At 46.5% G+C, this 13,584-nt stretch overlaps 1 protein-coding gene across 1 annotated transcript in view; it reads left to right on the forward strand.

Annotated features, from left to right (window-relative positions):
- Window positions 1-2,787: 2,787 nt before the first annotated feature.
- The window catches only part of Cracr2a (calcium release activated channel regulator 2A), a 74,469-nt gene continuing 63,672 nt past the window's right edge, over window positions 2,788-13,584 (forward strand). Inside the window, exons 1-2 of the mRNA XM_029559839.1 lie at window positions 2,788-3,003; window positions 12,421-12,532. Coding sequence (XP_029415699.1) covers window positions 2,788-3,003; window positions 12,421-12,532 — 328 coding nt within the window. The remainder of the gene's footprint in view (window positions 3,004-12,420; window positions 12,533-13,584) is intronic.

Here is a 13,584-nt window from a genome sequence, read left to right on the forward strand (position 1 = left end):
GTACCTAAGTTAGGGTGGGGCTTACTCAACTCAGCATAGCCCTAGCAATACCAAAGGATCACTTTTTTCCATTGCCTGATGTCTAGTGACTTGAAAACCATTTAAAATATATATGTTTTGTCCAGATCTTGGATTGTTTCATCAGGGAAGATAAGTCCAATCCTGATTACTCCGACTTTTCTAGAAAAAGGCCTGGCCTTACTCATTATAAAATCAAAATCCCAGATATAGAGCTGCCTGGGTGAAATACAAGCCCTTTTGGGCTTCCCTGCGAAGATTCAGCCAAGGATTGGCTTTCCCTGGTTCCACAATCACTCCTTAGCTGGCATATCCCACACTCTAGGCCAGACTGGGATGAAGATCAAGTGAGACCTCAGGCCTGTTGTACCATGGACAAGTACATGGCTTTGTTAGAAATGTCAGATTGACTCTCATCCCTTGTGTGACCTGTGACCAGGTCAGCAGAAGCAGAGGCGAGATGGGCCAGGGAAGACAAGGGCCAACAACTGTCAGATTGGGAACTAAGAGATCTCCTTTGTTCACACACAGCCCTGCAGTGCCTCTCAGCCTCACTTAAGCTTACACAGCTAGCGCAGCTAACCCAGCTAGCCCAGCTAGGTAGTCGTAGACTAATTAGAACTTGTCCCCAAATGCTTTCTCCTACTGAAAACCCCAAGCTGAGACCCTCATTCAACAAGGGCAGAGACCACATACCATAGATGCTTGCATTTTCAATCTTAGCTCAGAGTGGTAAGGTGGTAATCAGTAGATGAACACACAAGTGAATGAATTAAAGATGAGCCCACTGGTGTGATGAATAGCCTCTAGGAAGTGACTTCAATTGATTGCTATGTGTTGGGGAAGAGAACCAGCTGAGAGTGAGCCCCAGCAGGGCGTTCACATAGGCAGGTAATAGAGCAGCAGAAGAGGCCTCTAGTGATGCTAGGCCTTGACCCAAGTTGCTGAACCCCTCTGGGACTCTGTTCTTTATCTGGGTGGGAGCTACAAGTCTACCATGTGGAATGACAGGTGTAATTTGCAGGATGCAGGTTCCAGTACTGAGGCAGGCAGGTCTGCCAGCTATCTGGCTGACAGCTCCTGATGAATCTGCTAGCTGAAGGTGTTGACTGAAATCACAGATTGTTTTGAGATCCTGGTGTGGCTGAGCTAGAGTGCTGAGCCTAATAATATACGATGTGACAACTTTTTACAACAAATGATCCAGGCATTAAATCCTCAGCTCCCCACAAAACTCATTCTAAGTACATATATGGCTAAATTTAAGTGTTAACATTTATGTAAGATTTGGGCCTGTTCTGTTTCCAAAATGTCTTCAGATGGAAAATTTCAAGTGTATTTTTACCTTTTATGACATTAACCCAAATTTTTGTTGAACATTTTACAATTTTGGAAATTCACAAACCTATATAGACTGTCAGAGACAGAAAGGAACTTGGAGACAAATGGACCTACTCTTTTTGCTGTGCAGATCAGGATACTGAGGCCCAGAGAGGTCTTGTCTTGTTCAAGTTCATGTATCAAGGAATGGCGTTCAGCCTGCATGCCAGGTTTCTGGGCACCTTCTTCTACATCTTAACACAAGATTCCCTCACGTCCCCTGCTGTGGTTTGAATGTAAATTGTCTCCCACAGACTCATGTGTTTGAAGGGCGGGTCCCCAGCTTGTGGTGCTGTTTTGAAGGTTTTGGAACTTTGAAGAGGTGGAGCCTCACCAGAGGAAGCAGGTCACTGGGAGCAGGCCTGGAGGCTTTATAACCCAGCCCCACTGTCTACCTACTCCCTGCTTCCCGAGTGTGGATGGAATGTGACCAATCAGCCTCTGTTCCTGCCACCATACCTTCTGTGCTGCCTTACTGCTAGAGTAGACTGTATCCTCCACCTGTGCTCTAAAACAAACCCTTTCTTCCTTAAATTGCTTTTGTCAGATTATTTTGTTACAGCAATGAGAAAATAAGTAAGATGCCCTGCCCTCTTAGGAGCTTTCAGATCTGATTGTATGTGCTGGACACATGTAATCTGAGAGAAAACTCTCTAATAACGGAGAAGTTCCTCCTATGCAAACTGCAGAGCCTGAAGCCCCGGCAGAGGTGTGTGGCAGCACTTACTGATTGTGGGTGGTGTCTAACAAGCACATCTGAGTAAGCGGAGCTCTCTGACCTTGACCATGCTGCGGTAGGACAGTGTGAGATCATCAGCACCAAATTCTGTACAAGTTAGAAGAGCCTGGATGTAAATCTCTGGTTTTGTACTAACTTGCTGTATGATGTTGAATGAATCACTCAACCTTTCTGAGCATCAGCTGTTCTCACGGGAAAAATGGACCCATCTTATTCTAAATTGGAAATGATAAACATCTATCTTACAGGGATGTAGAATTCTATGAAAAAATGTCCATCATGCCATGAAACAGTGCCTGCATCCAAAGAAGTAATGGTCTACCAGGGTCTGTTTCAGTGTTCTGTGTTTATTTAAGCTGGGGGATTGTAAGTGTCCTCTAGTCACCTCTTTCAATCTCAACGTGTTTCCACCCCACTCTTGACTCCCTCCTGTTTGATGGGCTGTCTGATCTATCAGATAGGACTGCACATCTTGCTCATCCTGAGCCCTAATAATTAGAGATGTTGCTAAAAGGTGTCAGGACACTCCAGCGACCAGCTTTGCACCTCTCCTTTCTCCCTCGGGTTCTTTTCCAGCCTTTCTCCATCCCTGTCACACACTTCTCTCTCCCATCTCTCCTGTTCAGGTTCTGAAGAGATCCACAGGTCTGATGGCTGCTGCAGATGGGAGGAGAGATTCTAGTCCCCTGACACCAGGCCAAGGAGCGGATGGCAGTGTAGCCTGCCTGGGGTTGCTGGACCGCCCGGAGATGTTGGAGGTGGAGGGACAGGTACCAGCCCAGAGCGCCATGTGGAGGAAGGCGCATGATTTCTTTCAGACCTGTGACTCTGAGGGCAAGGGCTTCATTGCCAGGACAGACATGCAGGTGAGATGGGAACCCACCTGGAGCCCCACATGGTGTAGGATTCTTTGTTGTGGACTGGGGCTACCTGGTGGGAGTGGTATCTCCCCAGAAAAGGCTTCACGGTCTCTGCCCTGGAGAGGCTGTCAGCACACACCCTGTGGGGAGCCTGGTCCCTGCTCATTCCACACCTGCTCTTACCTGCTGTTGGGCTTCACCGACTGTGCATTACCCCAAGATTGTGGGAAATGGTGAGAGTCACATAGAGACTTAACTATGACATGGAGATCTGGGGATGTGGTTGGTTGGTAATGCTTGGGCATGTATGAAGCCCTAGATTCAACTCCTAGCACCACATAAACCCATATAATTGGGGTATGGTGATACATGCAGGTTGAGGCAGGAGAGTAGTTTGTTCAAAGCCAGTCAGAAATTCAGTGAGATCTTGTCACAAATAAACAAACAAACAAACAAACAAACAGCAAATTACAAAGGACTGAGGTATAGCTCAGTGTTAAAGAGCACTTGCTTAGCATCTATAAGGCCCTGGGCTCAAGTCCCACTATGACAGAAAAAAAGTCTTTTATGGAAGGGTTTTAAAAGGCTATATAATTTCTTGCGTGTTACTGAATGTGAGTCTTCCTTTGATTTTTTTTTTCAGCCACTTGAAACTGTAAAAGCCGCTCTTAGTTCACTGCACACAAAACTAGGTAATGACCAGGTTTAAATGGGACTGTCTATTCATCTCTGGTTTGGTGACTCACAAGTCAAGGTCCTTCTTGGTCTCTCACTGAAGTCTCTTATGCTACAGGCTTGAATATGGTTACTGAATGTGAGTCTTCCTTTGATTTTTTTTTTCAGCCACTTGAAACTGTAAAAGCCGCTCTTAGTTCACTGCACACAAAACTAGGTAATGACCAGGTTTAAATGGGACTGTCTATTCATCTCTGGTTTGGTGACTCACAAGTCAAGGTCCTTCTTGGTCTCTCACTGAAGTCTCTTATGCTACAGGCTTGAATATGAGTGAAAGAAAGGCAGATCCACTAAAGCCCTATGAAAACCACCTTGCTCCCCAAACTTTGTACCCCATACTCTGTCACGAGCGCCTTGAAAGGTTGCATAACCAGGTCAAATTTTCTTTCTCTAAGTCTAGCTTCTCAGAATGCATTCAAGTTGGACGGTGGAATGTAGGCATTTGTTTACGCATCTCATCTGTGCTTGTTTACGGGAGTGCGTGGTGTTGAAGCAGAGAGCTGGCCTCGTGATCCGGTGCTGTCACATGTGGGGCTCATCCTCTGCCAGCGGATGGTGTTTTCATGTTTTGTGGGAGCTGTCCCTCCACATGGTTGCTACACAGTTCACACACCATTGTTTTCAGGAGCAGGCTCCCCAGTAACTTCCTGCTGTAGAAACTCATTCCCAAAGCCCCACTCTGTGTGCACAGCCAGGTATGGGATGTTTGGGGGAGCCAGCTGATGAGCCTCCTAATTGTCCTGTAGAGGTCTGTGCCGAGTGTTGCTTAGTAGGGGTGGCTTTAAAGAAGTTATGCTTAACTTTCATTTTTCTTTTCATGGTGCTATGGACAGAGCCCAGGATGTCATACATGCTAGGCAAGTGGTCTCCCACTGACTCATGTCCCAGATCCAAATGCTTAACTCTTGACTCTGCCCATATCAGTGACTTTTCTGTTGCTGTGATAAAAACACTATGACAAAGGCAACTTATAGAAGGAAGAGTTTATTTGCGCTTACAGTTCCAGAGAGTTAAGAGCCCATAATGGTGGGGGGAGGTATGGTGGGGAGAGACATGGTGGGGGGAAGCATGGTGGGGGGAGGGATGGTGAAGAAAACCAAGAGATCACATCTTCAAGCACGCACAGGAAGCAGAAAGCAACTGGAAGTTTGGCAAGGCTTAAGAACTCTCAAAGTCCTCCCCCAGTGACGCACTTCCTCCATCAACTTCATGTCTTAAAATGTCCCAAAACAGTGCCATCAACTGGCGACAAAATATCCAAACCACATTTGGAGTCTTTGGGGGACCTTCTCATTCAAACCACAACACACCCTCTAGAAATAAGGAGTTCACATGTATCAAGCATCAACTCTGGGCCACGCACACTGTGTCCCTCACCACACCTGCTATGCATCACAATTACAACCCAGAGAAACCCACTCTCCAGTGCAGGGAGAGGTGTGGAGAGCTTAAGTTATCAAGTACATATTTATTTGTTTATTTTTATTTTATGTGTATGAGTATTTTGCCTGCATTTATGGAGAACCATGTCATGTAATTCCCATGGAGGCCAGAAGAGGGTGTGGTATCCCCTGGAACTGGAATTACAGTTGATTGGTAATGGGTACTGGGAACCAAACCCAGGCCTCCTGCAAGAGGAGTCAGTGCTTTTAACAGCTAAGCCATCTCTCCAGCCTCTATTTATTCATTTTTGACACAAGATCTCAAGTATCCTCAGCTGGTCTTGAACTCACTATGCAGCCAGTGATAACCTGGAACTTCTGATCTCCAAAGCACTGGGATTACAAATGTGCACCATCATACATGGTTTACACAGTGCTTGGGATTGAACCTGGGGCTTTGTACCTGGCTTGCAAGCACTCTTCCCACTAAGTCGCATCCACAGCCTCATGTGCAGTTTTAGAGAAATTCCTTGCATTGGACTTGAGACACGGTCAGAAATATCAAGTCCCAGAGATGCCAGCTCAGCTGCCTTCCTCCTCTGTCCTCCTCCTTCATCCTTGTTCCTGGTCCAGGCAGGAGGAAAGGGGACAAACAAGCCGACAAGCCAAGGCTTGAACCTGTGTGATATTGATTTCTCCTATCTGCAAATTCTCTGATATTTTTCTCTACCTGTGGACCATGAAGCATTTGAAGTTCTAAATGCTTTGGGCTGAAAGAAGTGCTATCAGAGAGAGCAGAGTCCAGAGTCCCGTGTCTTCCCCATGGCTGTCCACATGTGGAAGCAGATGAGCAGGAAAAGAGAACCCTGAGGAAAGTCCACATGGTTCTTGGTTATCCCGGCAGGGCAAAGCTTGACTTGTCATCCTACCCAGAGCTGCTCTGTTTGGGGTTTCCCTTAGTAGGTGGCGTCCATGTCTGGGCAGGGCGACCTCTGCCTTTGTTACCTTCAGCTCCCAGTGCAGCCTCCAGAGAACTGTGAGACCTGGAAGGGGGCAGCTCGGGATTGTCACTTGAGGTGGGGGTCTGTGGAAGGGTGAGCAAGGGGCTTCAGGAGCCACCAGAGTAGCAACACATGCACAGGTCCCACATCTCAGCCCCAGTCCTGGTGTTTACCAGGCTGTGATATTTTTTAAAAAATACATGTAGCAATGAGATGACTCAGGGGTAAAGGCGCACCTGCTGCTGGGCCTAATGACCTGAGTTTGATACCTGGGACCCACAGAGTGGAAGGAGAGAACCAACTCCCATTAGTTGTCCTGTGACCTCCATACACATGACATGGAGCCCTAAAACCATGCACATTGTGCCGAATAGCTTCAGTTGTCAACTTGACACTTCTAGGAAGAGGGGACCTCAATTGGGGAATTTCCTCTATCCATTGTTCTATGTGTCTGTGAGGCATTTTTTAATTGTTGAGTGATATGGAAGGGTCCAGTCTACAGTGTGTGGTGCCACCCCTGGACAGGTGGTTCTGGGTTGTATAAGAAAGCAAGCTAAGCACAGACCACAGGAGGAAGTCAGTAAGCAGCATTCCTCCATAGTCTGTGCTTCATTTCATGCCCCCAGGTTCCTGCCTTGGCTTCCCTGGATGGACTGTGAATTCTAAGTTGAATAAACCCTTTCCTCCCCAAGTTGATTTTGGCCAGTGTTTTATCACAGGGATAGAAAGTAAACTAAGATACACATACACCCAAAATAAATAAAAAATTGAAAAATTAAAACTAAATAAATACATGTAACATAAATGCTAACATCGTAGCCAGACTCCTGTATCTTCCTGGTCCACAGCCCAGTAGTACGCCTCACACAGCTAACCACATGGTATACATATTCAGAGATGTTCATGTGACACCTGAACTAAAGAGGAAGCCTGAGGAGATCCATCTTTAGGGCCAGCAGTGCACCATCTTTCTTCTGCATCCACAGCAGCCTGTTCAGGCCTCTGTTTCTCCCCTGCTACTCTGAGCATCTTTGAGAGCGCTGAGGCTACATCTGCCTCTGTCCCATGCTGGGTCGTGATGTGCTGAGATGAAGGACAAAAAAACCAAAAGCATGGGTCTTGGTGCTCTAGGCCTGGCAAACTCTAGGTTATGCGCTCTTCTGAGGAGCCGAAGCTGGGCTGATCAGGACTGGCTGCATGTGAGGTCTAGGCTAGCATTCTGTAGATCCAAGTCACACATTTGCCACCACTCACAGCCACATAAGTCATCCATTCATTCATTCACTCATTCACTCATTCACTTACCAAATTGCCCTGATTCTTCAAGGTTTTCAGCATTAGGCTAGAGCCTGGAGATGCAACATAAAGTAAAATCTAACTGAGGGAGGGGACATTTGTCAAGGACTCCAATCTCCCAGTGTACAAAAGGGGAACTGAGATAAGGCTTGTGAATGAGAAAAACAAGTTATCATAGTTCTGCGAGTCAGTGTTCTCTACCCTGCCTGGGAGTGGAGAAGCCCCACCTAGGAGCTAGAGTGAAGGAGCCACTGGCTGGGGTCAAAGGAGCCATGAACCAGGCAGGAGGAAGACAAGCTGTCTTGTTCGCGTATCCCTTCTTTCCCTTGCCTGCCCTCCCAACCATGTGGAATTTAAAGTCATGACACTGAAGAACCCCATTTGGCGGTGGTGCAACCTTCCCAGCAGGGGTGAAGACATCCCAAAGAGAGATATTTTGTGACCTTCCGTTCAGCTATCAGACTAACTATTGAGAAAATAGACCTCAAGGAATTGGAATTTCCTTATGCCAGGGAAAGAGAGCTGGGACCCTGGTGCCAGTCAGAGGAGGAACTGTTTTCCTAAGAAAGTTCCCACAGCTCTGACAATTCATCAAACCACCTTGCCCAAACATGATGGGTCAGTGATGGCAAGATCACATTTTAACCCAGACTAATTAATTACGCATGCCTCTTGTTTTCTATTTAAACCTAGACAGGACCCTGAAGATGGGCTTCAGCTCCCTGGATCCCTTTATTTGTTCTTCCCAATTGAATTAATCTCCTTTCTCTGTTTTTCACAAAGGCTTGTTTCTTTAGTTGGTTTATTTTTTAATTATTTCTTAAATTATTTATTTTTTTATTTTATTCTATGTGTATGAGTGTATTGCCTACACATATGTAAGTGCACCTGTGTCATGCAATGCCCACGGATACAAAGGTCAGAAGAAAGCTTTGGATTCCCCTGGAACTGGAGTTATTGTAGCTGCCATGTGGGTGCTGGGAATCAAATACAGGTCCTCTTCAAGAGCAGTCAATGCTCTTAACCACAGAGCCATCTCTCCAGCACCTTTAACTGGTTTATTGAGCACCAGTGACCAAGCCTCGCTTGTTGGGAATGCTGGGAACGAGGCTCTGACTTTGATGACTTTTTAACTGTGGTGCTGGTGGTAGGTGGGAAGAGGTCTGGATGGTTAAGAAATTATAGGAGGAACACACTAGAAAACTGCTATGTTGTGCCCCAAATATAGATGGGAAACGAGTTCCTCATCCCAGCTCTAATCTCCTCTGCCTCCTGAGGCAAAGCTCACAGGCCTGTTGTTCAGTGGAGCCAGTCATCCCATGCCCTCTACCCTTCTACCTGTTAAAACTATAGATACCACCAGGTTCCCAGGAACCAGACCAGAATAAATTGATTTCACATGGCTCTGTGGGTTCCTGAGAAGAAAGATAAGGAAATAATTATGATTATTAAGACTAAAAGACTTTTCAGGGCTGGAGAGATAGCTCAGCAGTTAAGAGCACTGGCTAGTCCTACTGAAGACCCAGATTTGCTTCCCAGCACCCACATGGTGATGCACGACCACTTTGTAACTCCAGTTCCAGGGGATCCAAGGGTGGCTTCTGGTTTCCTCAGGCATCAGGTACACATGGTACAGATACATACATGCAGGCAATCACATACAAAATAAAAATAAATAAGATCTTTAAAGAAAAGACTAACCAGATGGTTAGGAAATTATAGGAGGAACACACTAGACTTTTCATGTAGAGCTAACATCAACAATAAAAAGGGAAAAGAATTTGGTATAGTGAGGCATACAGAGGAGGCTGGAGATCAGGCAGCTCTGACTTCCAAAGACAGAAGAAGAAGTAGCCAGAGACAGACCGTGCTTTTTCTATCTTCACCAACAAAGGGAAACTGACTTGAGATAGTAGAAGAGAGGGGTTGGGAAGAGACAACATGGGGATCTGTGAAGCAAAGCATCATTAGGTTCAGGGAGGTGGCTGAGCCTGAGTCCCAAGAGCCTGCCCTGGTTCACACTGGAAAGAGACATGGTATCACATATGGCTGTTCATATATGTGTAGGGGGTAAAAGGCAGGTTGAGGGTCTGTTGACTGTGGAGCTTCCCTCCTCCTCCTTTCTAGCTTCAGCACACCCCAAGCTACCAAGTTTCTGTCAGATCCAGACAGGAGGCTGAGGGGAGGAAGGGAGGAAGTCTTATCCCTTTTAAGCACTGGAATCTGGCTGTGATGGGAGCCAGAGAAGTTCTATCCTTTTCCAGGTGAGAATGACTTTCATTTCCAATGGAGCTGATACACTTCCTACTGGCAAAATCACAAAATCACACCCTCCTACCCCCAGTGTCTCAGTGGCTCTTGCCACAGCTGGGTTATGGACTGTTAATGAACCAGAGGCTGCTGTCACCCAGGCTCCTCTGCAGCTGCAGCTTCTAGAGGCTTTGCATTCCTTTCTTGAGAAATCCATTCGTATTTAATTCAGGTCTTCCAAATGGCTTTCCCATCAGCCTCTCTTCCCACTTGGTAATGAGTCCTAAACACCCTTAATGCAGAGACCTGCCAAACAACACTTCATGGCTAATCAGCTAGAAGCCTGTGGGCCAAGTGCTCTCTCCAGTTGTGATTTGGGCTGTCACACCTGCCAGCTCTGACTGTCCAGATTCATGTCCACTTTCCTTCCTACAAAGCCCTGTGTTTGCTCAGCTGTCAGTCATTTTCACAGAAGCAGTTTGTGCAGCTGGCCTTTAGGTTCTTGGAAGGAAGAAGGATGACCAGCTGAGAGGTAACAAAATCCTCTAGTGGGTCCTCACTTGGAGAAGGATTGTTAAGTCACAAGAGGACTCTTGCTTTGACCTGCGGCCATTGCACACCAGGCAAATGCCAGAGGGAAATATCAACAGCCCAGCCACATTGCTCCTCACACTGTCAGTGCTCTGAGTGCTAACCTGCCAAGACCCACCTTCACCTGCCATGTCCCACAACCTCCTGTATAGGACCATCAGCCAGAAACCAAGAGCTCAATCACTGGAGCCTGTGGGGGGACATTTCACATTCAAACCGGAGCTAAAGGGAGCAGTTGTGGGACATGTGAATCATGAGGGAGATTACTCAGCATCCTTAGAGTTGAAGATCAAAGTGTGTTCATAGCAATTTACTGGAGCAGGGCTAAGACCCAGGGAGAGGAGGGCCTCCACTAAACTATCTCAGCTAAACTAACCTAGCCTAAGTTACTCCATTTTGCCCAAAGCAGCCATTTTAGAAGAAATGCCTTTTACTCTACTTATAAAACATACCTAGAAGGCAGAAGCAACTCTGAATTCCAAGAAATGGCCTGACCGCATGCCACAGGGTATTGTAATCTAGGCCAGCAGTTGACTAACTGCTTATCTAAACCTGTTTTGCTTATCTATAATCTAGGATGGCAGTTGACTAACCACTTATCTTGCTTCTGCTATCCTGCTTCGTTTACCCAAGCCCATGTCCACACAATGACCAATAGTTGATTGGTAAATTCGAAGTTTGCTATGTTCAAATTTTGCTGTGTTGTATAAACCTGATTGGCCCACTTGTTCTGCTTTCTGTAGTCCTATAAATATTCTGGCCAACTGGTGTTTGAGGCTGCTTCTATTCCCGACATAGACAGCCCGGTCGGCCGTAATAAAACTTTACCTTGCTGCTTTCAATCAAATGGTGTTGGTGATTTTTATTCGGAATCCAACCTATAACATCCACCAGGAAGACCCACACCAACAGAGGTAGCATGGTTTGGGGAAGAAGAGGTATAGGAGAAAAGACCAGGATGTGAAACCACTAAACCCAGTCTGCCATGCTGGCTCAGTGGGTCTCTCTGTCTCTCCCTGTCTTTGTCCTCTCCCACCACTTTTTTGTGGGGTGAAAGGTATTAGGGTTCAAACCTAGGGCCTTATGCAGGTCAGGGAAGCTCTCTACCACTGAGCCACATCATTTGTCCTGTTTTAATCTTTTTATATTTATTTATTTTATGTGTATGAGTGTTTTGCCTGCATGTATGTAAGTGTACCATATGCCTATAATACCAATGGAGGCCAGAGGAAGGCACCAGATCTTCTGTAACGGGAATTAAGGACATTTGTTAGCTGCCACGTGGGTGCTAGGAACCAAACCCAGGTCCTCTGAAAGAATAGCCAGTGCTCTTAAGCACTGAGCCATCTCTCCAGCCTTCCCTTTTATTTTGAAACAGAGTCTTACCAAGTTGCCCAGGGTGGCCTTAAACTTGGGATTCTCCTGTCACAGCCTCTGGAATGCTGAGATTACAGGTCTTCAGCACTAGGCCCAACTCACCCCAACCCCTACTTTGATTGAATGGTTTCTCAATGCCAGGCACTTTGTCCTAAGCTTCCCGTCTGTGATCTCATTTAACTTCAGAATACTGTGCCATAGAGGAATTTTCCTATAGCCATTCAGTCCTGCACAGCATTGGCCTACAATAGTGCCAGCTCTTAAGTCAGAACTGGATTTGACTCCTGGCTAAGTTTTATTGGAGCCAGCAACTTAACTTCAAACCTCATCTTTTAAAAAAATATTTTATCATTTTAATTTTGTATGAGTTATTGCCTGTATGTGTGTAAGTGACCCATATTGTGCAATTCCTATGGGGGTCAGAAGAGGACATCAGATCCCCTGGAACCGGAGTTATGAACAGTTGTTAACTGTCATGTGGGTGCTGAGAATCGAACCCCAGTCTTCCGCAAGAGCAGCCAGTGCTCTTAACTGCTGAGCCATATTTCCAGCCACAAATCTCATCTCCAAAATGGGAGATTCCTATCTCAAAAGAGTGTCATGAGAATTGTGTGCATATGGATATATATATATATAAAAAAAAAGCAAAGTGTCTAATGTTGGCACCCAATCGATAACCTCTGTTCTCATATGCTAGGGAGGAGGATGCTCCTGGCTTTTGTAGGTTTGGGCCAAACTCTTAACCCCCATCACCATCATGTGCTGACAAGTGTGGTCTTAATTGCTTTCAGAGGCTGCATCAGGAGCTGCCCCTCAGCCTGGAGGAACTGGAGGAAGTGTTTGATGCCCTGGATGCTGATGGCAATGGCTTTCTGACCCCAGAAGAGTTCACCACTGGATTTAGTAAGTTCTGGTGGGTGCTGAGGACCCAGGGTTAGAAGTCTCCCTACAGCTGTGCCATGTGTCCCTGTTCCCTCCACCTCTGAGGACTGTGTCTCAGGAGCTTTTCTGCTCTCTGCTTGGGGGTACAGAGCTGGAGGCTTCAGAGTGTAGATTATCATTGGGGCTCTGTTTACATGCCACCTTCACTGCTCATACTACTGCATCATTCCTGCCCACGTGCTGTCACTGCCAAGGCCCCTCCTACAATCATGGCAAGCATAGGGAAGCTCAGGCAGGCTTAGCATCGCCAGGGTTGTGGTAAGATTTCCAGTCCCATCTTTCCTGCATTGATAAAAAGAAGAGGGGAGGGGTACAAAAGAGTGGGATGACGGGGTGGCTCTGTCCAAGTCCAGCTGAGTCTTCTGAGTTGAGAGATTGCAGCTACAAGGGACATTTCTAGCAGCTTTGAATAACCTCATTCTCAAGGTGACTAGCAGGAAATAGATCTAAAGATCTGTGAACACGATAAAGAATTCAGACACTGCCATGGGATGAGATGAAACAGTGGGCTGATTCTCCCATCTATCTGCCTCCTGCAAGGGACAGTGTAATCTCCTTAGACATATCAGATGCCTTACCTGACCTTCGGGAGCCTGTAATAGACTTTGGAGGATGTGACAGATCGCTGTCATGCCAGACGGTGTGAGTGGAGAGTAAGTCACGTGTACTGGGGAGCTGTGACGCTGCTGGGGGCGGTAAGGATGGAAACAGCCAGGCTGCTGAAGAGTGATGGAGGGGGCAGTTTTACTCCTTAATGCAGGAACCAGAAAAGAGATGTTTTTTCTTCTTTTTGTGATGGTATTGGGCCTTGGTGATGCTAAGCATTTAATGCTCTACCACTGAACTATAACCTCCAAGACGTGTTCCTCATCCAGTTTTGGAGGGCTGAGAGCCACCAAGGAGTTGTTATTTTCCTCTTCTCCAGGCTCTGGCCTTCCAGGATGATAATGGAAGCTCAAAAGACACAGTCTGAAGCCTGGTGTGGTGGTGCTCGCCTTTAATACCAGCACTCA

Source organism: Nannospalax galili, unplaced genomic scaffold (assembly GCF_000622305.1).
Source record: "Nannospalax galili isolate Female #2095 unplaced genomic scaffold, S.galili_v1.0 scaffold589, whole genome shotgun sequence".
In the NCBI taxonomy this organism is placed as follows: domain Eukaryota; kingdom Metazoa; phylum Chordata; class Mammalia; order Rodentia; family Spalacidae; genus Nannospalax; species Nannospalax galili.